This window comes from Crassostrea angulata, chromosome 2, assembly GCF_025612915.1.
Source record: "Crassostrea angulata isolate pt1a10 chromosome 2, ASM2561291v2, whole genome shotgun sequence".
In the NCBI taxonomy this organism is placed as follows: domain Eukaryota; kingdom Metazoa; phylum Mollusca; class Bivalvia; order Ostreida; family Ostreidae; genus Magallana; species Magallana angulata.
The window spans coordinates 42,451,899-42,476,649 of NC_069112.1; the positions used below are offsets into that span (position 1 = coordinate 42,451,899).

The window sequence follows — 24,751 nt, forward strand, 5'->3', positions numbered from 1 at the left end:
TTTGAGAAACTCATATCGCAAGTTGAACAAGAAGAGTATCTGTCTGCTTAATTTTCGTTCAGAATAACTAACTGGCCACTGCAAATGATACTTATACGTTTCAGTCTAGATTACTTATTAAGCGTACTCATTAAAATTCTCAGCGCTCTCTCTCTCTCTCTCTCTCTCTCTCTCTCTCTCTCTCTCTCTCTCTCTCTCTCTCTCTCTCTCTCTCTCGATTGAAGTTCTGAAAGTATTTTGAGTCAACGTTGAATATGTTGAATATATTTTTCTTCTATAATTCTTAGACGACATATTTTTTTTTTGCTTTGCATTATGTAGATGCACATTTTTTTTTATTTAAAATAAATATGTATTAATTAGTTTAATTTTAAAATAGGTTGATTAGATCTTCTTTTTTTTTAAATGTCAATTAATGTTCATGGTATGAAATTTGAAGAATATCTGAATTTCATCCTGATGATATGTATGGGCTCCATAGATATATTTTACTAAACATTTGTTTCCTGCTATAATTTCCTGTATTAAAGTGTCAACGGAATAGGAATCCCGGTCAGTTTTTGTACATTGTAGTTGATTTTTAACTTCATTATATGCGTTTGCTTATAACAATGTTATTTGTGATTTTTTACATGAGACTTTTGGCGATTTCAAAGGCTTATGGTAAGATTACATACACATGATGTCAACTAACTTTGCAATAGTTTTGAATAAAAGTTTTCATAAAGAACTATATATGACATGAGTTAAATTTGGACTCCATAACTCGACATTTTTTAAGTGTTTCTGGTACAATAGATTGTTATGTTATATTTTAGAAATTTGATGTAAAATATATTTTCATCTATTTATTTGATTTAATTACACGCACTGGCAGTATATGACGTCAAAAGTGACGCTATTTCTATAATTCAATCAAAATCAGTCCCAATTTGACATTTTTCTTATCTTTTTTATGGATGGGGAATATACAGCGCAAACTTCAACAAGGATTTTTGTTGTCACTTGTTAGCCTTAAGTATATACGTCTCTGTTTAAAATATTTTGTTTGTTCAAGCATACGCTCTATGTTTTCTGAAAGAGAAATTGCCTAAAATGCAAAAATGGCGGGGAAAGGTTTTCATTACGATTTCATATTTCTAAATTTTGGGCATTTGAATCAAAATGAATCTTAAAAAAACCCATCACATATATCTATATGTGTATGATGAAAACCACAACAAAAAATCAGTAAAATTATTTTGTTCATTTTAGAGGGCCATTTTAGGCCCATATCATATACAGTCTTTATATATAGTCCTTTCAATACTTTTATAAACCTATAGTATTCTAATCAAGACGGATATCTATCTATACTGCTTGTCGATTATATTTTTTATAACCTTATTACATGTACATACATTTACATGTAACACTCAAAATGGATTTATGTACACTGTTTAAACAATATAACTGTCAGATTGAATTTTTTAAAAAAAATGTTGTTTATGTGTATTAAGACTTTGTATGATTTTCTGTTAATCTTTGAATGAATTGCATTTTATATAATTACAATTGGGACCAATACATAAAATAAACAATTTATTTGAGAAATCATATCAAAATATAAATGTTATTTATACCATATCTGATGATATATGTGTGATGTATGTGTATGATGTGTGCGTTGATATGTTATTATATGTGCAATATATATGTTCGTTGTGTTTGTTGACAGTTAACGTTGCCCTCAATAAACCAGCATACCAACAGTACCAATCAGGTGGCGACAGATATGACGCCAGTAACGCTGTAGACGGACGTAAATCTGACCTGGGCTTTGGCGGTGGTCAATGTGCTGTATTACGTTCGAGACAAACCGCCACCTGGTGGGTGAACCTGACTAGGATCCACAGTATCCATCAAATCACTTTCTACTTCAGGACGAACAATGACGGTATAGTAACTGTTATTATGTATCTTTGTTTTTTTTATTTACATGTTAACAATTTTGTTTTATCAGAATACTAAATCTTTAATTGATTTCCCTTGTTAGTTGGGAAGATGCAATACCGACTAAATGTTGATTTTAATGTAATTGAAACTTGTAAAAATTAAACTGTTCCAATGGCTGTAATGAACATGAATGATAAATGAAACAAGAGGCAAAACACATGAATAATTTTAAATTAAAATTACAGTTGAAGAGAAAGTTAGATGATGAAATCAAGAGTTTGCTAAATTCACTTTATAGATATGATTGTTTATGTTTTAAAATAAGATGATATGCCAGGATTCTTTTGAGGTAAGATTTGCGGGTACATTGAGATTACTTACACATTTTCATAGTGACGTAATACTAGCTACCTTATACATGTATTATCTCACCTAAACTGAAAGCTCAAGTATGCTTGTCTGATCAGTTTTGGTCTGTCGACTGTCTGTCTGTCTGTAAACTTTTCACATTTTCAACATCTTCTCCAGAACGCCTGGGCCAATACAACTATTTTTGACACAAAACACTTAAATGCATAGATGATTCAAAGTTGTGAAAAGGACCACGCCCTTCTACAGGGGAATCTAATTTGAAATTATTGAAAAAGTTGTCAAAATTTCCAAAATCTTATTCTCAAGTACCATTTGGCCAGCTGAAACTCATGTGAAAGCATCCTCAGATGGTGTTGATTCAAATTTGTAAAATCATCACCTCTCGGCGTAGTGTTTGGCCATAATGGGGGTCGCATTTTTACTGATGAATATATAGAGAAAAGTCTTTAAAAATCGTCTTCTCAGACACAAAACAGCCAGGAAAGCTAAATCTCATTTGACATCCTCAGGTAGTTTAGATTCAAAGTTGTGAAAATCAAGACCAACGGAGGTAGGCTGGGTCACAATGGGGGATCGAATTTTTACATAGGTATATGACTACTGTAATGAAAAAAAAACCCTGAGACTATTAAAAAACCCTGAGGAAACTCTGAGTGGCACTGAAAAAACCCTGAGAATGCTGATGAAACCCTGAGAGACCCTGAGGTCTGCACTGAGAGTACTGATGAAACCCTGAGGGAGCCTCAGGTTTGCACTGAGGGTACTAAGGAATAAAGCCACGAGAGACCCTAAGGTCGGCACTGAGGGTACTGAGGAAGCCCTAAGATACCCTTAGGTTGGCACACTGAGGGTACTGAGAAACACTGAGAGAACCTAAGGTTGGCACTTAATACGTTTTTTTTTAAATATTTAATTATTGAAAAAATATCGTAATCATAAATATAAACATAGGTAACAATTCATTCAATTGGTATAAATATATCTATTAATGCAATAGAATAGAATCAGATATAATAAGATAGTTTTTGTTAGAGAAGCCTGTCAAGGGAAACTTGGCTGCCACAGTCCGCGTATATCAACCCAACTCTCTTTGCGAATTATATTGGTAGTTGTTTGCGATGAGGCCATGAAATTGAGAGAGCTATGTTTAAAAAGTTACACTTTTTAAGTATTAAGTAGGTTATATGTACACTGCGTCTCTCTTATCTTCATGTAATCTTTTACAGCAATAACAACAACAGTGCAAACTAAATGTACAACCGTAAAATGTTCATTTTTATTCATTTAATTAATTTAAGTCGCCCTAACATAACATATTTGACTAATTATATATATAATGAGCATTCATAGATTCAATTACCGATATTTCTAATTTGAAACCAGAAACAAGATGATATATCATACATTTGTATTGCATATTCTTGTACAATATGGAAAAGAAAACGTGTATATCGGTAAACTATTATTATGCTTAGACAGTAAAATGGTGTAAGGTTATAAAACTCCATGTATACTCTCTCTCCCTCTTTCTCTCTCTCTCCTTCGGTAAGGGAAACAAAACAGAACACTACAATTAGAATTTCATTCACAAGCCCGAGTAAAATATGAAATAAACCCATTTTGATCGCTGTTCAAATTTCTTAAATAAATATATAAATGTATTCCTTGTTCAATAATCATAAATTTTACTATGATTTGATTTCCATGCAGAGGACCCGGGCGAAATCACTTTTTATATTAATACATGTATAAACAACCCAAACGTCTTTGTTTTACGGTGTAATTCCCCGCCGTTTGCAGCTGTCACTCTGTCGCGTGTATAGTCTGAGCCCTGTCTGTTTGTTCCGCGTTTTTTTCTTGATCCCTGACAAAGAAAAGAATGTGTTCTGTACTTGTACTCAAAGGAAACAGTACATCGTCTATCATACACAGTATTTTTTTATCACGGACCTCGAATCAGAAACAAGACAATTAATGATCTATAATAAATGAAATTTTAAACACTGGCAATAATACCGCATGCTACTTTTAGTAGTACTAAGCATGAGAGAGAGAGAGAGAGAGAGAGAGAGAGAAAGAGAGAGAGAGAGAGAGAGAGAGAGAGAGAGAGAGAGAGAGAGAGAGAGAGAAGGTACTTCGTATTGGGGCAGCAAATATTTACTCGATGAACCGGGGTAGGGGGGGGGGGTGGTGAACCGAATTTGACTTCAAATGAAGATATTTTACAAAGGGTGTATTTTTTTTTTCTTAGTCTAATTGTACATTCTACATTGTATTATTTTCACTTATTTGTATTGATGGTATTATAAGAAACAAAAGCAAAACCATTGCAATTCAGGTTTGTTTTGACATACACATTAAATTCGAGGAGTTCATATGCATGTATAAGCATTTTGATTGACTTGTCAGTCTCTATTTCGCATCATAAACATTCAAAAATGGATATCCGTGATTCTCGTACTAGGTTACAAATGAATTCTTTAACTGGTCATTTCATTGAAATTATACAAGACAGACAGAGCTCGGAATCTCCCCTTCCCTGTCTCGGCATTTCCGGTGACAAGAAATATCAAAATTCAATCGGATGGAAAATATTTCTGAATCCAGAAAGTTCAACATTTTGAAAAAAAAGCCTTCTGAATATCCACTTTCATGTATTTAAAAAAACAATGCCAAATTTCGTAATTGGTGCTGAATGTATAGAAGATAAAAGCTGTTTATCATATTCAATAGGAACTAAAGTGGACGTAACATAGTTTTTGAAAGGGGGGGGGGGGCTACCTTATTAAAAACAAAATGTTGACAATATGGAGAATAATACAACTTATTAAAATTGTGAAAAAATGAAATATATAGCTATATGTGTTTTTATGCTGTGATATAGACGAGGCAGACAGTTTTTGACTTTGATTACGTGTCAAACCAAGGAACGGTTATCTTTAAAACCATCATAATACCGGACACGGGTACATGTATAAGTGTAGTTTTTTGTTGTTGTTTTTTTAAGTTGGTTTAACTTTGTCAATTAAAAGAACTCCAAACTGATTACAAATTTTAATTTTCAAAATAGAGATACTAATTTACTCAAAAACTATACAATAATAAGTAACCCCATCGCCTAGCTAGATAATCGTAATTAATGAAACACATTTTAGCTAATAGACTTTATAAAATATGTGCATGTGTCCTTATAGATGTTATTACATGCATTAAATGAAATTAACTACATCTTATTCTAAAATTGTGAAATATTTCAAACATTGTCTTGGCACCTGTTACACTACATGTAACAATCTGTTGTGATAAAACTTTGATATTGTTTGATGCTTTATAGTTTTTCTTTTAAAATGATGTTTTTTACATATTGATATTCACAACTGACATTTCAGTTGAATCAATTCGCGACAATTTCACAACTTTAATTTTCCAATATTGCCTCGGGCAACTGTTCATTACATTCAACAACATTGTGGGTGTACGAATGTTGCTCGGAAACTATTGAGACAGTTTCTCTTATTCTTTAAGGAAAAAAGATAAACCCTTGAAATTTCACCAAAACGTAAATAAGGATATACTTTACCAATGTGAAAAGTTTCTTGTCCATGGCATGATTAGATCATTCCTGGTAAGCAAATTGACGTTACTTCGTTCAGTGACCCGGCGCAACAGCAAACTTTTCGCAACGCCATTTTACGCTTCTCATTGCTCCTGTGTTTTGAACACCTTACAAACTAACGGAAATAATGATTATTTTTATTTCTCATTTTTCATTTCCAGGTGCACCATTTACATTTACATTTTTATTTTAACTTGAAAGTCAAATTCCTGTGAAAGTCTACCCTCGGAAGTAGAGTGGGACTACAATGAGGGGTTGAAATTGTACATAGGGATATTATAGAGAACAGTCTTTAAATATCTTCTCAGACACAGATCAGCCAGGAAAGCTGAAAAATGAGTGGAAGCATCCTTAGGTAGTGTGTATTAAAAGGTCTGAAACTCATGCCCCAGGGGTAAAATATGGCCAAAAGGGAGGGGGTCGGATTTTTTATAGGAATATATAGAGAAAAGTCTTTAGAAAACCTTCTCCTAATCAAAGTACTGAAAAACTGACGGGAGTTGATTTTGTCGATGTTTATTTATTTTAAAATCAATGGTATGCTATTCTAATTTGAAGTAGGTACATTTTTATAATATGAATTTTTGGACTTTTTCGACAAGAATGTCGAGAAACCCCCATATGAATAATGATAAATAATATTTAAAGACAAAATTAATTCATTCAAACTATGTATCAGTGATAGAAATATTTCTCGAAAATTGTATGGATCCAAGCAATATTGAACTCTTGTCTCGTTCAACCAAACGCTCGGCTGGCAAGGATTTACGGAGACAGCCGAGCGTCGAGTTGAACGAGACTATATTTAACTCTGGCGTAGGAATATATACGACTACAACAAATATTCAAATTTTTCGAACCATTTAAAATCTAACTATATTCAAGGTATTTATAAATAAGTTTCCCTGAAAAACAATCCTTTAGCATACATTACATCGAATTCATCAATTTTTTTTTCAAGAACTAAGACTTGTCAGCAGGAATGATTTGTGCTGAGGTCCAAACACTGTTTCACTTTCGGATTGTCTTAGTAACTGCATAGGAGAGTTGATTAAAATCAACTCCCAAAAATCCAATCAGCCAGGAAAGTTGAAACTTGTGTGGAAGCATCCTCAAGTAGAGTTGATTGTTGATTACAAATTGTGAAAATCATGACCCCTGGGGGTAGAGTGGTGCCACAATGAAGGTTGAATTTTAACATAGCAATATATTGATTAAACAATTAGAAATCTAAAAAATCTTCTTTAAAACTAATTGGCTTAAAAAGCTAAAATTAAGTGGAAGCAGCCTCAGGTAGTGTAGATTCAAAGTTGTGAAAATCGTGACCCTTGGGAGTTAGAATGGGGTCACAGCGTGGAGGGGGGGGGGGGGTTGCAAATTTTTACATAGGAATCTTTAAAAATTTTATTCTAAAAAAAATTTACTTAGAAAAGCTGTAACTTTTGTAAAACAAACTTAAAAAAAAGAACTTTTGTAAAAATTGCTTCAGATAGTGTAGATTTAAATTCATTAAAACCAATATTTGGAGAAGAGGTGTGGGGCCACATGTGGGATTCAATTGTACAAGGAAAATATTTTAATTATTCACAAAAACTGAAATGTTATCACATATGGTTTTTCTTATATGCAAGGATTTTTACATATTGCTGATTGTTTAGACTCTAGCCCAATGACGTTTCTTTGGCCTTACAAGGCGTTCAAAGTTTGATGTAGGTATATACCTCATATACAAACACTTCATCATGCTCTTTTTAGCACTCCAATGCTCAACATGTGATATGACTATGAAATCATCTTGTTATATATGGACTTGATTGTGAACATAAGAATATATAGAGGGGAAATAGATTTTTGCTAAAAAAGGATCTACACGTATTACTTAAATATCACATTTTCCAGATATTTTACATTATGACTCCATTCAGCGGATGTTATCATATCTATTGTTGCTCAGGCGAGCGATGTGGCCCATGGGCCTCTTGTGTTAGATATGACTTGAAGATTTACAAATGAAAAATTCGTAATTGATTTCATCTTTTTCTTATTTAGCGGGGTGTTGTTGTTCATAGTGGAAAAATAACAGGCCGCAAACATTTTATTAATGATTATAGAAACGAAGTCTGCAACATATGATTTGAAGAAGGGTTTAAGAAACATGGGATTGCACATATACTTAAATAAGTTTTTACTGGAAATCCGTGGACTTTAATATAGCATTGAATCACGATTTTTTGAAGTATACACTCTCATAACTGCAGCGGTGTGTGCATACAAATTGAGTAACGCGCGTTAGCGCGTTATGAAAATTTGTATGCACACACCGCTGCAGTTATGAGAGTGTATACTTCAAAAAATTATGATTAAATGCTTATATTTACACTTCTTGCCTTGTCTGCAATTTTGATTCATACCTTAAAATTCCTATCTTATCCTAATCGTAAGTTAATATTAATGGAAGAGCCACAGTAACAGCCACAAGCGTGAACTTTGATTTTTCGCTTATGACGTTGCAGTTTACAGCGTTCAACGTTTGTGACGTCATAATAAAACTCGTCAATTTGACATTTGACTACTTGTTGTATTTAGAAGCATTTGAAGACCACAGAATTTAATGGAAAAACCCACAAGAATGTAAATATAAAGGGGTTAATAAAAGTGTTTTCGTTCACATAATACAAATGTAGTAGTCCTAAATGTTTACTATTGTTCAATTTTATTTTAGTTTCACATAGTTCATTAGCAATTAATAGAAACGAATCATGATACAAATAATGACATTTTAGGTATAAATAACCTTTATAGTAGTCACATAGAAAATGTGTGTTGCTAAAAACGGAACGGAACACGGAACGGAAAACGGAAAATGTCATATCACGTCTATCGCTTTAAAATGGTATAGATTGCCCACTAACGATTTATTTTGAATTATTTATTCATATCTAATGAATGATTATCAACACGTGGCTGTCTTATTGATATTCTTATAAAAGTTTTTCAAATATACATGTATCATTATATTCAATTGGCGTTAGTTGAGTACAAAACGGAAAAAAATTAAATGTATACGAATTGTGTAATATTAACATGATTAAACGTAAATTAAACTTACGTTTTATGTATGTTGTTGCAGGCATATCAGCGTAACGTACGCAGTTAGTGAAAGCCTTCCATGTGTTTTATGAGTATTTTTATATTTCAAATATGATGTATATACCTACATCGACATTAAATTTACGGTTTTCTATACGATATTAAATCATACAAACAATACAGTATTATTGATATGAAAAAAAAACCCGTGCGACTGACGAGATTCAAAATTAAAATACATTTAACATTAAAATACCCAGTACTTAGTAAAACTAGTATTTTTAGCAATTCAATTGTGTTTAAGGACTGTACTATGTCGATCCCAAAATATTCATGCAGCAAATTTGGACTATTTAAAAAATGCACATACCTGTAAAAGATGCAATTGAAATCAATGAAACAGGATATTTCTAAGAACACTTCATTGACGCATTATTATTTTTAATCGGAAAAATTTACAGGATCGAAAACAGATTTCTTACGGAGATTTTGCAATGATACTGTTGACACCTTTCTCTATTTAGAATTCACTCAGAAGGCCTTGCACAATTGTTCAACGTTATCATCCGGGTCTGTTGAAATGCCAAACCCTTTAGTCTCCTTTATTTTTGCCGTGTATTGAAATTAGCTAATGACCTACAGAGGATATACGTTTTGGAATAATGAGAATTTTTCGTGCTTATGAAAGAAAGCCACTTGAACCCTGAGGTATATATAAATATCGAGTTATTCAGCAAAATGTGAATCGAGGATATTTTTGGACAGAATATAGTGTTCAATGCATGTACTATTAATTTTGAAGAAATAATTATACTTGAAAAAACAATCCAATATTGCTAATCCTTCCAAAAAAAAAATACATAAAGTATATCGTTTTTGGCACGATTAACAAATCTATCAAGTAAATAACATTAGATAAGGTTTTCCTTTTTAAGTTCCATTCCGCGTTTTAGCAACACCCAATACAAAATGTACATATTTTTCACAAAATAATTTCCTTAAAATGACAGTTTGAAAAAATGCACGTTGACCTTCTATGTTTATAACATTCGTCCGATAGAATTATCTTAAAGTTTATAACATACTTTATTATGACATACTCAACGGAATGTAGTTTTGATACAATACCTTAACACTGTAAGCCGCATACCTGACCTTACGGTTCTGAATCACAATTTATGAATTTATCAATCTTCCATTTATGCCAATACATCAACGCATGACCAACGGTAAAAAAATAACGGTATGAGCGGCATGGAATTTTCATTAATAAAGATTGTGTAATAACGAAAATGTTCAATGCTATCAAAATTATACAACAACAGTTCGCACAAAGTTTTAACAAAACAGACTTGTCTTTCATCTAAAACCGCAATTTATCGAATCATAACATGTAGCATCTTCGCTAGCCAAGGGTTTTCGGTCCACTTTGCTCCCCATAAACCCTTGGCGGATTTCATTGCCAAAACTCGGTGATGTGGTGGCGCTATCTAGCGAGCAACTTGAGTTGCGCCCCTTGCATATTTACATTTTAATCGAATTAAACAACGGGTTATATACACACTACGGCATTAATACAACTTGAAAACATGTTGACTACCGAATAACGGAACATAATTAACGATGCTATTAAATACGACATAAGTTATAAACTAGGGAAAGCATGGAATGTTTTATTCATAGTGTTTTGTAAGGACATGTACCAGGAGTGAAAAAGTCGCCGATTTATATGAAAGCTTTCATGTCATAAAACCAGGTATCGTTGTCGTAAATATTGTGAACCAAAGAAATTAAATAAAATAAATCTCATTGAACATTTAAAAGCAATAACCATAAGCAGGAACGTATATACTAACGGGATGGGCAGCTTCTACACTCGGCATGTTTACTTCCCATGCTATCACGCGAGCCTTGAGGAGTTTGTAGAACTATGTTCAATCCCAGTAAAATATATAGTTTTTTTAACCGATCTGGTTAGACCATCGTTGGTGAGGCACTGTACTCGAGAACTTGTGTTTCAATTTGTTAAAAGCACCGAATGATTTACCAAATATCACACATGTGTTTTCTTTTAAAGTTTATATTTACAAGCACTGCGATTGGATCAGCTACTCGCAGCTGCAGCCAATCATAAAACGGAGCTCGTCACCGAGTTTTGGCAATAAAATCCGCCAAGGGTTTATGGGGAGCAAAGTGGACCGAAAACCCTTGGCTAGCGAAGATGAACATGTAGACAACATAGAAATCAAACGACAGTCTTCGTGTTAACCTTTTCTCCAGATTGTACTTAAGTATACTTTAACCCCCTAAATGCAGATTAACACAATTTCCAACATCTATTCATGACTAACATGGCGACCAGATAAAATTACTGTATGTAAAGATATGATTCTTACAATCACGATATACTTCTTGGCGTGTTTTAGAGTGACACTTGAATGGTCAAATTTGATTTTAACCTTCTATTAATAACTTCTTTGAATTATGAGCGACAATTAGGTATATGTTATTTTTGAAAATGATCTCTTTGGCACAAATATCCTGGTGTTTATTAAAACAAACCAATGATTCTCAATATAAGATATTGTGTTAAAATAGGAGCTAGCACGATAAAGAAACCTTCGTATGTATAGCGCCTCTAAATCATATAAAGTTTTTCCAGTGTCAGATATTAAAAGGATTTGGTATTTTATATAACTTGAGAAATGTTTCATGTTATCTACCCACCATGGTTATCAATAATATTATCTTCACTGATGTACCTTAAGATTGTTACTGGGTTTCAAGTGATATTGCGTTAAACAGGAAGTTGTTAGGTACCTTTTCACCTATTTTGTGCCTGTTCTTTACTGTTTGAAATAAACGTGCTTGGGTTTTAAGAGAGCACTCTGACCGCCCTTTTGGCCACGTACTCTCTCATGCAATGTATGAAACTGAATTAATTCCAATTTGTTAGCACGATCGTATCGCTATGACATAAAAACGTATATAGTTTTAAACAAGGAAATTTTAAATTTGTATTTTCCCCTGACAATTCTTTCTAACGACAATCATAAACAATGGCTGCGGAACATTTTATATTACTCCTGATATTAAATCTTTGTCCAGTACTTTTAATTCACAATGGTATACGACTAGTGTTGTTAGAAAAATACCAGTTAAAATGTTCAAAATACGGTATCATAATTCTGTTTATATATAGAGATGGTTTAATAGTACGTTACCATTTTTTTTTCTCAGAAAAATCTTAGAGTTTAGCCCCCACCATTATATTTGATATTATAATAAATTATGGTGGTGTTGTTATTTTAAACGACAAATATATGAAACTTGCATATGTATTCCTTGTAAGTGTGCGTTAAACTAAATAACTATTTTAATCGATAGGTGCATGGATAATGTGTGATATGTTGCGCCTATAGTGCAGTTGATATTTAGCAATATTTCAGCTGATATTGTAAAAAAGAATCAATTAAACTTGTTTTCAGTTGATCGATAACGTTTTGTACAGATTTCAGATTTCGGAAGTACATAGCAGACATTTTACTTGGATTCTCTGTGTATGTCTCCAATACCACGGAAAGATCACAGGGAACGTTGTGTTTCAAGGACGACAACTTTACAAGAAACACAATACCTTCTGTCTTCACAACAAACTGCTTTGTTCATGGCCAATATGTCATCTACTACAACGAGAGACTACCGGGAGTTGTCTACCCTGACGATTATTAAGGTCTTCCGTTGGAAACGGAAGACCTTTCTATTATTGTGCGGGTTAAGATTTTTCTTATTTTTCTTTTTTTTTTTTGTTTCCTAGACGCAAACTTTGAGGCTTCATATCTTGCTCATTTCTGAACGGTTTTTAATCAAATTTTCAGGGCTTATGTACTGTACAAAACACTATCTTAGGCATTTCGTAAAATTTAGAATTACCTTTTCGTTAAAGAGTTATTTCCCTTTTAAAAATTTTTAGGGCCTTTTGTTTCCAGACAAAGGCTCCGAGACTATGATAGCTGAGAATGGGAATTCAACGAATTTGAATAACAGAGACATTGAAGTGGTGCACATCGGTTTTTGTTTTAAGATTTCGATTTTTATTTAGGAAAAGGTAGGGGGTCAAAAAACAGTATTAAAAAAGTGCGAAAATTTAGACATATTTTCCTTTATATCTTTTAAACGAAAAATATTTTGTTAAGACATGTAGAATGAAAGTTGTGCAAAATATCAAGGGCTTTCATTTGACACCCATAAAAAAGGGCTGGCCCCTTAAATTAAGGACTAATGGCCCCTAAAAGTTTTTGCTAAATAACTCAAAAACGGTTAGGATTTTGATATGGCTGCCGCTGGAAAAGTTGTTTGTTGGGATCTCATTAAGGTCGTTACAATGTTATTTTGTAAGTGATTTGTGTAATATGAGTGTAAAAAGCTTTACATGTTAATATGTACCTGTTTTCATTTGACAAGTAAACGAAAGTCTTTGCGCGTACAACTGGCATAAAGTTACCGCAGAAAGTATGCTGGTTTATACAAACGGCATCAATTCATATATGAGAAATTTTTTTTTAGAATACATGCTTTTTTTTTTTAGACGTTTAAGTCATTGCTGTTAAGTTCTTATAATGCACAATCCTTAAAAACGGGATTTGGAAAACAAATCATTGTTTTTCTTTTCTAGTAAACCACAAAATATGGAATTAAAAAAATCTATGCAGTTATTAGTTATTAACTCCATGCATTTAAAATCTTCTTTGAATCAGAGCTGTGTGTGTGTACCATTGCGTAAGCTATCCCTCGCCCGCGGCCGAGAAAATCGGTCACAATAGTCGCGGCTGGACTACCTAGCGGTTATCTAATACACGAGAGTTGCGTCGTTCATATATGAGTTTATTTATCCGCAAACTCAAGAATTGATTTCGTTTTGATTACACATATTTTTTTATGGAATAAACAATTGGGTGTCAGTTAAGAAATCGTTCAGTTAATTAATAAGAGCAATTTCATTCTCAATCTAAAGCAATAATAGACATAGATCAATTATGGGTTTTAAGTTTAAAATAAATAACTTCTATTTGATAGAGTAAGGTCATTATACGGCAATCTTTTCAAAGCTTCCTGGGTTCTGAGCTGTGCGGGTCTGTGCGTTGTACCTTTACGTAATCTATCGTTCGCCCACGGCCGTGGAGATCAGCCACGGCTGCACTACATAGCGATTATTTAATACACAAGATTCGCACACTTCCATGCATATGAACGTGTTTGAGTTAATATAGCCGTAAAAACAAGAACTGTTTTAATTTTATGTCATAAAAGTTTGTCCATTTTGGATTTATTCAATTAAATTTGAGTGTAAATGAATATCAATGAACGATATTACTCCAAATCGGAAACATCGTCAGACATAAATTAATGGTTGGTTTGTTTATGTAAAATATTTTATAAACTGTACAAATAATGTTTTAAATCAACAACAACAACAACAACCCCTAAATATTAAACATTTAAATGATCATCCATCGCACATGGCTGAGGAGATCCGGCGCGAGTGGACAAGTGATCCGCGGTCGGTTCGTGATCTTCTACATGTACCTTATCACGCGCTCATGTTTCATATTTTGCACGAACACAACTATATTTTATTATGTTTTCAACTATTATATTGGTTTTAGATGAAAAGATGAATTTATTTAACTTGTATAGTAACTGTTGATTAAGCATTGATGTATACGATAGCGTACAAGGTAGTTTAAAAATCAAATCAAATTGTAATCAAAGTTCCATGTTACATGTTTGCGGTAGGTGCTAGCACGATAAAAGAATGTCCTGAGTTGAGGCATTCGATGATTATTCACATGAGTGTTAAACAACTTTAGATTAGATTCTATTGGTCACATACTAATCACTTCTGTAGTTTTTCTACATGTTCGTTTCATTGTGGAAGCGAACTCATTGCGCCCCCCCCCCCCCATCCCGCCCCGCTGACAGGAGCTTGCGCTGTCTTTTTTTTTAAATTGGCGAAACGATATCAAGATCTGTCGAAAATCATTTTTGGTGGCTTTTTCTTATGTGTTACATTTTGTTTCACTTTCCCACCCGTTTGTTTATTCGGTCAGTCTGTGTTAATTCAATCGCCACGCGCGACCGAGAATCGTTTGTCGCTTCAGCGCACACAGCTCAGAACATATATAGCCCCGGGTCATCAATTGTTATGTAATTGAGTAACAGTACTAGTTGGAATGGTGCGTTTACTACATTAAATAATAAACAAAAAATATCATCCAGAAAAAAGGTTAAAAGGTTACCGTAACTCAATAGTCAATACCAAAAATAAAATCCGTATGATTACAAACTGAAATCGGTTTTTTAGTATTCGGCGGGATTTGATTTTTCTTTTAACAGTAGTATTTTTATTGGTTTCAGAAAATACGATGTAAAAATACAAATTGTAAATAAATCTGATATTATTTACATTGATAATGTTGAAAAATATTTAAAATTAAATTAGTCACATTCGTTAGAAAACAATGTTATACAAACATCCGATAATTTTTTTCCTATGTCGTATCATTTGCGTAAATAAATATGGTCTGTACATATTCATGTAGCTCAAAAAATTCAAATGATTTAACAAAAAAGAAAGTTGTAATTACTATTTCGGATTTTTTTTTTCAAAGTAATTTAACATTGTATTGAAAAGAACAAGAAATAAAAATGATTTAAAGTTTTGACTCAATATTCGTATATATTACCGGCGCTCCTTACACGTATAACGGCGTACAGTGTATAGATTATCATGATCTATTTGAATTAAGTACCATACGTAAAGATTCCCATAATAATTAATTGCATGACTGTATACATTGTAGGCAAATCCCTGTGCGTTAATTATTTCTAAGACCTCTTGTTTTCCGTTAACAGTGGTTTAAATAATTAAAATAATTACTTGTAAAAATTATCTAGAATCGGGATTCCAAAGAACTTACTTCCCGCAATTCATAGAAATGATCAGTATATTTTCTTTCTATGTTTACATTTAATTTTGTTCAAATAATTAATAAATTTTCTATGATTTAAATTGTGTGCTTCATCAAATACTGATTCCGATTACCTTGAAGTCATTAATTTTTCCATTGGCTATTGACAAAAAAAAAGAGACGCTTGACCATCCAATGAAAACAAATACACAGAGTTTGATTGACAGGTTCAGCCAGATGCAGGTCTCACCCAATGTCTTGTAAGTTAAAGTTGATTAAGGCTTGTTCCAACAGAAATCATGTTTTGCTAACTGTATTTAATATTTTTTATGTATAGCGAACTTTAATATTGTACAGTCATTTTACTGGTAACGAATCAGTATGCGGTTTCGTCGTGCATGCAACTATTACTATCGGAATTCCAAATGTTTTTATTTTTTGTTTAAATCGCGTTTCTTTGTCCTTCTAAACTGTAGTATCAAACTTCCGGATAAAGGATGAATTACGGAGACAGTAATTTCAACACCCCCTCCATTTTCCTAGTTTCGTATTCGTTTCCCAGTATCGAATTAAGCGCCCTTTATCACTTCTGACCGAATATTTTGAGGCGAATTGATTTCAAAAATATACTAGAGGTACATGTTAATGGACTTTTGAATGAAGAAGGAAAAACAATTGTAGGAATATGTCATTTAAACAAATAATATGATCGTTATTTTTATCATACCGTTTTACCGTCAAATTGAAACTGGACTTGAACAGTTTTCATTTGCGTTACTTTATGATATTGAATTTAAAAAAAAAACACTTTATAATAGTAATTGATGATAAGTAGTTGCCATTTTCTTTTGTTTTTCCCGTATATCTATCAATATATGCAGCCAAAAATACTTCTGTCGCAATGAACCGAAACTAGGAAAACTTCACGTGGTTCAATCTGATACTGGCAAATATTCGTTACCGGTAAAACGACTGTACCAGTACTGAAACATCGTATAAAAACGTTATATATACATGTACTCTGTAACTAGTCGTCTTTTAATACATATACCTTTCTTTTGTTTGTTGAAAATAAATTCAATTTTGGAAAAAGATAAGTATTTCATTTCTTCTAGATTTTTTTTCCCATGAAAATACATACAAAAGAGTTTTGCCAATCACAAACAGTTTAAAGTACATGTAATGTAAAACACGGGCGCCATTTTGAAACAAATTGTCAGAGAGTTCCGAATGAAATCTGATGAACGTTTCACATGGTTCTCGCACGCTTTGCTCGAAACGATTTACACGCTTTGTCCGAAACGCTAAACGGTTTACACGAAACGCTTCACGATTCACACGAAACGCTAAACGGTTAACACGAAAAGTTTCTCGCACGTAAGTCACACGCTTTTCTGGTGTAGTAGTACGTTTCAGGGTCTGTAAATTTTGTCAGCACGCAACAATTCTAAATTGCCCATTGTCTTAAAAAATTTAGAAATATCTAAATAAAGAAGTTATCTTAGAGAAAAGGTTACATGTTTTGTAAACAGGTTCGGTTTAAAAAAAAACACAATTCCTGACATGACACATGAGTACATACTGTTTATAGCAATGCTTGCTACCCTCTGAAAATTCAATTCGCCATTAAATATCTCATTTTTTAAATAATGTTTGTTACGATTACATAAACTGTGTGCGACAAATAGTTTTCCTAAAACATTTTCTTATTTTCTTTTTCAAAAAACGTTTTATATGCAGGCCTTCAATCACAACACGTTTTTATAACAAAAGCAGAACTGAAAATTTAGTAATTATAATCGTTTGACACCATATCACATATATTTTCAACTCGCAGCAACAACGGAAGACCTACTCGTGGCTTTGCCACGAGCTCTGCTCTAGTTATGGTTATGTTTGGATTGTCCTTTGTGAAGTAGAGGTGTTTGGTTAGTGCTCTTTATAATTTCATTAACCTTTGAAATATTTTTCTTATATGTTCACATGGTTACCTTTATTGTCAAAACATAAAACAATAAACTATTGTGCATACCCTGAGGATTTAATCAGTAAACAACAAGTTGTCACTTCCAATAAAACTATCAAATCTTGTTCAATCATATAAAGTATCTTTTTTTCTCGAAATGCCCCCCCCCCCCCCTCCCCCAAGAAAGAATAGTAAAATGTTATGCTTAGCAATTTTAATATCGACGTGACTTATTTAAACTAGGCACATAAAAACTTTTTGCTATTCAATCATTATAAAGATGACTAAGTAAAAGGACTGTTGAATTCCAAACATTTCATTTAGCCTCTGTCTCAAAGGGTCATGGGTGTTACATGTATGTTAGGACGGAGTTAAAGTTGCGGGATGAATAACTGAACAGATCACATCTATACCTTTACAATATGTGATTTGGTGTTGTTAATTTTTCTTTTTATCTTTTTAGTTGGTAGGTTGGATAATTTAATTAGTGTATTATATCTCTATAATATCTATTACATCTCTAAGCACATTCCGTCGTATTGCTCAAATTATATAAAAGCACACAATTTTATGGCATGGTCAAATGCATGGTTGATGAGAGTACTTCTACCATACCATAAAATTTATGACTTTAAGGCCAGCATATTTGCTAGCCAAGGGTTTTCGGTCCACTTCGCTCCTGATAAACCTAATGAGATCTGCCAAGGGTTTATGGGAAGCTGAGTGGATTGAAAATCCTTAGCTAGCGAAGATATTAGGTCATAGTCCTTAAGTTGGAGAGACCGATCTGTATGTTAAAATAATCATTTACTGGATATGCATTGATCATTTTTTTAATAATTGACATTCCCGTCTGTTCACTGTGCGATGATTACCAATTGCGTGTACACCTTTTTAGCTTGATAAATGTGAAGCTCTTAACTGGTTTAACACACGTGTATCATCAGTGTGTCTCGGTTTCTAGTTTTGCTATACTACTTGCTAGCCAAGAAAATAAAAATATTGCCGTGATATACTTTTGACTCATGCTTAATTATATTGTGCTATAGTGACAAGGAAAGGAATGTGAATAATGACTGTACTGTGATTTTTTGTTATTTGAATACATGTACCTAGTAAAGTACACAATATGTAGATTACATGCACTGAGTACTTATGGTTTTTATTATATTTTTTTTATATGATTATGTAAATGTATATTTAACTGTGCCAAATGTTGTCAAGTACACGGGAATGCTTGTTGTTACACATTGTCCAATCCGTTGTTCTTAGATATGCATAGATTGACCGTACTGTTTCTCATTTTTATTTCCAATTGCTTAAAACTACTGAAATGCATAATGTTGATCTGTTGAACTTTTATTACGGTCTTAATTATGCACATGCATTGTCTAATGAATACTAGGTACGCATATATTCATGAAACAGTTCAGATTTGTCATTAAATGGAAATATTATCCATTAAATTACACAATTAACTAACAATCACCATAAATCACATTTGAACCCCTTTTGTTTTTTTCGAAAGTCACCTGGAACGCATCTCAAGTTTCCTTAAACATTCCGATATAAACTCTTATAAATTATGTTCGTGTAATTAAAATGCATGATACATAGTCAAGGTCATGCGAAAGGTGTTGTTTAACTCATTAAGTATTTTTAAAGATGTACAGCAACAGTTGTTTAAGGGTTTAACGCTTTTGTCCTAGTTGTTATAAAATGTTTCTGGATAATTTGAAAATGTCTCGATGAACGTTCATACATACCAATACACTTTATCACATTAAGAAACGCCACTTGTAGATTATTTCATTTAGAATAGATCAAATATATAATCAAAATAAAATCATAGATAATAAATAACATTTGATGTACAGGATGTCCAGTAACAGGGTTTTACGGATCTAACTGCTCCATTCCCTGTCCTGATGTCAACTGTCAGTACTGTCACATAGAGACGGGCTATAGCCAGTGTTGTAAACCTGGGTACCAAGGTCATCACTGTGAAGTTGGTAAGAAATAGTTTCAATATAGACAGAGATTACTTGTACATGTACATGACTGCATACGACTCCGTTACGTAATGGCTACCATTACAAAGCATTGGTAGAACTTATTTAATTTGGATATATTTTTTTTTAATTCTAAAACAATTATACAAAACAAGTAAAATGTGCAATTTATTTTTAATTGTATAAAATAAAAGATTATTATCATGTGTGTACTTATGAATATAACAAATTTAAAAACATTGAAATCGTTTATTTTAGAACCCATTTGATTCTATATAAAATAAATTGCTTTGCTAATTAGTTCCTGCATTGACTTTGAAAAGTTTCATAAATGTTTTTAAAAAAGTATTGTTAGTGTGCCGTCAGGTAAAATTTTTTTTTTTCTACAGCAAATGAGGGTTTAAGCAAATTTACGACTATGGAGGATTTTTATTTATGTCCCAGTAAAGTCCGTTCATAAACCTAAAGAACGTTATTACCGTATAGAACAACACGACTCTAAAGAATTCACGACTCTAACGAAGTAAATGTAAAACTTCGCTAATGATGAAATTTTAACGCTATTTTTCATTCCTGTAACGAATATTGTACACTGCATATTTATTTTAAGAGACATGGAATTTAAAGATTTGTTGACTGCTCTAATGTTTATCAAATGGAATGTTTGCCGCCTTACGAGATAAAAGAAGAACAAGTCACCTATCTTGGACTTTGCGTTTTAAGTCTTGTTCATACATGTAGTTCCCCACGATAAACTACATCAAATTATAGGAGTATTTACAAAAATAACTCGATAATCGTCAAAATCCAGAAGTTCTCGTCAATGGACTGCCAAAATAAAACAAACTGTTCGGGAAATTTAATTGTTTCTAATTTTGATTTGTCAGAGGTGTATTAAGTAGCATTTTGTAGTATGATGCAGCGTGATGAAAATTAAAAAAAAGCTCAAATCCTTGTTTTGCCAATGAACTTTATATTTGTAAATAACTGTCTTATCGATTATAATACGTACGACAGTTTGAAATACTGTCATCTGACAGTGTAAGAACCAATTCACTGTGATATTTCTTACAAATTCGTTATTGAAATTTTATGAATAACCTCTATACAACGAGTTTTTCTCTATCAGTTAATACATTTTATGCCGGTATAATTACTCAACGCAGATGCTTTTTTTTTATATTACAAACATTAGCCCTTTTTCAGTAAATTTGCTGTATTTTAGCGTGTTAGAAAAAACAAAGTCAGTAGTCACTTCCATTTATGAGTTATGTACAATACATTGTTGCAGCAAACATGTACAAAATTGTATTGGTTTGAAATTTCAGCAATCAAATTGTCTAGTTATACTTAGCAAACCCAGTTTTAAACTCCAAAAACAGTATTTCCTCTTGTATAAAGAACTACGCAGCCCTTAAATTTGGTGGTTTTTTGGCATAATGTTAGAATTCTGACTGTGAATTCGTCTACAAAGGTCATCTAGTTTTTCAAACGTATGACATACATTACAGACGATGAGAAAAGTGTACCGTAATAAGCCTAGTTTTGTATGTTCATGGAGGTGGTGTGTTTGCACTATGTTGTTACAAGCCATAAAAAAAAAAAACATATTTGTCTAAATCAGATACAGGTGTTTATTGTGTCAAAATAACATTTTCTTATATTTTCATTAGCATGTCCACGTGGTTATTTTGGAAATAAATGTACAGAAAAATGCAATGACACATGTTCCGGATGTAACAATGTGAATGGCGTTTGTGACTCTGGATGCATCCCTGGCTGGAGAGGTTATCACTGCAACGAAGGTAGCATTCATAATATTCAAAGATTAGAGCGGATCTTTTTCAGGCAGCCTATATGTACAACAATATCTAAAATAACTTTAACACTGATTCATAAAGAAATAAATTATGCGACACATAAACTCAATGCGACACCCTGATTGTTGAATTATACGTAAGTTACAATGTTTACAACTCTCTGCTTTCCTATAGCTGACGAAATTTAGGGTTTATAGTATTAAGGTAGCCCATCCATAAGTAAGGCGAATTTTGATTGATCTATACTACATCAAATATATATTTTTACGCTATTATGAGACTGACATAAACCAAACTCACGTGTATATATGTAGTGATTTATTTATAAATAATATATATAAGATATATTAAAATACATTAAATTTCTTAATCTTATTTTTTTTTTCTAAATTCAAAGGTTAATCTTTATTATTTATTAAACTTATAAAAAGCATAGTAAGACTTTAGTGATCAAACTAGCAATCTTAATGATAGTTATGGATGTACTGCATAAATGAAAACAGGGGTTGTCTAATAAAGCCAATGACTAATATTTAAAGTGTTCATTTTAGTTAATAATGGTTGTTTATTGATTTCGTTTATAACATTTGTAAATGGTAAAAAAATAGCTAAAAATTAAGGTTTTTATTTGTTTTGTTCGGCTAACATATGTAGATATAACATTCAACACACTGCTCAACAAATATGTTTTTGTTATTATGAATATGAGACACAGCACTTTGACGGACATGTGTTTATTATATTGAAGAATGTGACAGAGGATGGTATGGTATTGGATGTAATGAAACATGTGGACACTGTCGTAATGAAAGCCAATGCTCCAATGTCAATGGAACTTGCTTAATCGGATGTGATGCTGGTTTTCAAGGGGATCAATGTAAAACATGTGAGTATACATGCATATGCTACGGTACCAGCACAACAGCACATCGGAAATTATTGCACTGACGAAAACTTATCATTTTGAATTTATTTACGTTACACACACGTTTGTTAAGTTGTGATGTCAACTTACTTCTTTTTGTTTCTCTTCAGATTTGAACACTTCATATGTATAGCTGTTTGTGTATTGTTGTTTGCATAATGATTTGAAAAATGTTAACATTTTGTTTTTCATTTTTCCAGTATATTCTATACCGCTGATATACGTATCGAGTTTAGCTTCCGTATCAAATATTTCAAGTAGGCCTATGTTATTAAATATTTAAATGTAATGCGCAAAGTAAAAAAGAACAACAATTCATCGGTCGGCAATTATCATTATAAGACTGTTTGGGGACTTTTGAAGTGAAGAAGTATGTAAGGTAACTATATGTTTATTTAAGCATGGTATGTGTTTCTCAAAGGTCTTTTGAGGGGAAAACTATTTTGTTTCAAAAGACGTACGACCCATGAATAGAAAGAAAATTGTTTAAGTATTATAAGTAGTTGCAGCTCTCTTGAAGAAAGGTCAGCTAATTTTACACATACATCTGATATGAATCATATTTGAATTAACATTTGAAAAAACATGTATGTTTAATTCATTTTCAATCCAGATTGTATGAATCGCTATTTTTTTTCCAGGTTTTTCTTCTCCGTTTTTTCATACAGTAATGTATGATGTCATTTCTTAATTAGATTTCTCGCAAATATTTAAATTTTCGGAATGATAAACAATGCCTGATTTTTAAAGTGTATGGATTCTATCTTGATTTTATTTTCCTGTAGTAAATGTTGTCTTATATCTAGTTAAATCATGACATTTGTTTGTTCTAATTTTAACTGTAAATTCACTTGTTATACAGATATTTTACTATGATTTTCAACATTTAGCTAACCAATATGTTGCATTATTTCAGGAAAAACGTAATGGGAAAGTCAATGGTAGAGAAACGAAAAACCTATTCCAATATTTTGGACATTATTTCAATAGGACATTACAGACAATGACAAATATGTGGCAAAAACATTAATTTTAAGCTTGTTACTTTTTTTCTATACTAAGTAGTACTTCAGTGTTGAAATACATTTATGTATTACATTTTTCGACACGTGTTGTTTGATATCTGTTTTGTTATTAGGTGATCAATATAATTGAGTAGCGTGTAGATATATACGCAGGACAGTTAAGGCAACATTTTGCTTTTAAACAGCAGTAAAAGGAGGTCGTTTTGCTTTTGTCTATTTATTGCTGCATAATGAATAGCTCTAAACTATTTTGGGTGTTATTGTAAAGATATGGGTCTCTAATACATGACCATGTCTAAAGAACTATATATGATAAGAGTTAAATTTGGCCCCCATAATTCACTATTTTTTAAAGTGTTTCGGGTACAAAAAAATGTTATGTTATAATTTAGAAGAGTTGATATAAAATATTTTTTTTCACATATTTGTTTGATTTATTTGCACTCACTTGCTGTATATGACGTCATAAGTGACGCTATTTCTACAATTCAATCAAAATCAGACGAAAATTGACATTTTTCACATCTTTTTACGAATGGGAAATAAAGAGCGCATGCTTGAACCAGGACAAATTTTTTTGTCACTTACTAGGCTTAACTAGATACATCTCTGATTAAAATATTTTGTTGGTTCAAGCATGCGCTCTATGTTTCCTGAACGAAAAACTGCTTGAAAACAAGCTTTTTTATGCTGAAATGCAAAAATGGCGGGAAAAGGTTGTCTTCACAATGCCGTATTTCTAATTTGTGGGCACTTGAATCAAAATGAACATTAAGTAAAAATTTCACATATATATCTGTACAAAGAAAACAAAGAATTACAGTAAAATAAAGATATTCCTTTTAGGGGGCCAATTTAGGCCCATACCATATATAATCCTTTGTCGGTTACGTTACTTTTGAGGGTCACGTGGGCGTCTTTTAGACAAAAATCGTCAATGCTAAAATGAGACAAAAAGTTCAAGGGCAAGGCAAAGAAATTTAAGAGTAAGTAATATGGCAACATATTCAAAATTATCC

The 24,751-nt window shown here is 32.4% G+C and overlaps 1 protein-coding gene across 1 annotated transcript; it reads left to right on the plus strand.

The window, feature by feature from the left end:
• The first annotated feature begins 556 nt into the window (after positions 1–556).
• On the plus strand, positions 557–22,756 carry LOC128172430 (uncharacterized). The gene is made up of 8 exons (XM_052838229.1): positions 557–663; positions 1,718–1,955; positions 12,532–12,713; positions 17,115–17,136; positions 17,869–17,912; positions 19,828–19,962; positions 21,636–21,767; positions 22,531–22,756. Exons 1-8 carry the CDS (start codon positions 594–596, stop codon positions 22,728–22,730), a joined length of 1,023 nt encoding a protein of 340 aa, XP_052694189.1. The 5' UTR covers positions 557–593; the 3' UTR covers positions 22,731–22,756.
• Positions 22,757–24,751: the final 1,995 nt, after the last annotated feature.

Coding starts and splice junctions, on each gene's coding strand:
- LOC128172430 (XM_052838229.1), top strand. CDS start 594: ATGCGTTTGCTTATAACAATGTTATTTGTGATTTTTTACATGAGACTT. Junction 664..1,717: donor GGCGATTTCAAAGGCTTATG/GTAAGATTACAT, acceptor GTTTGTTGACAG/TTAACGTTGCCCTCAATAAA. Junction 1,956..12,531: donor GGTATAGTAACTGTTATTAT/GTATCTTTGTTT, acceptor TACAGATTTCAG/ATTTCGGAAGTACATAGCAG.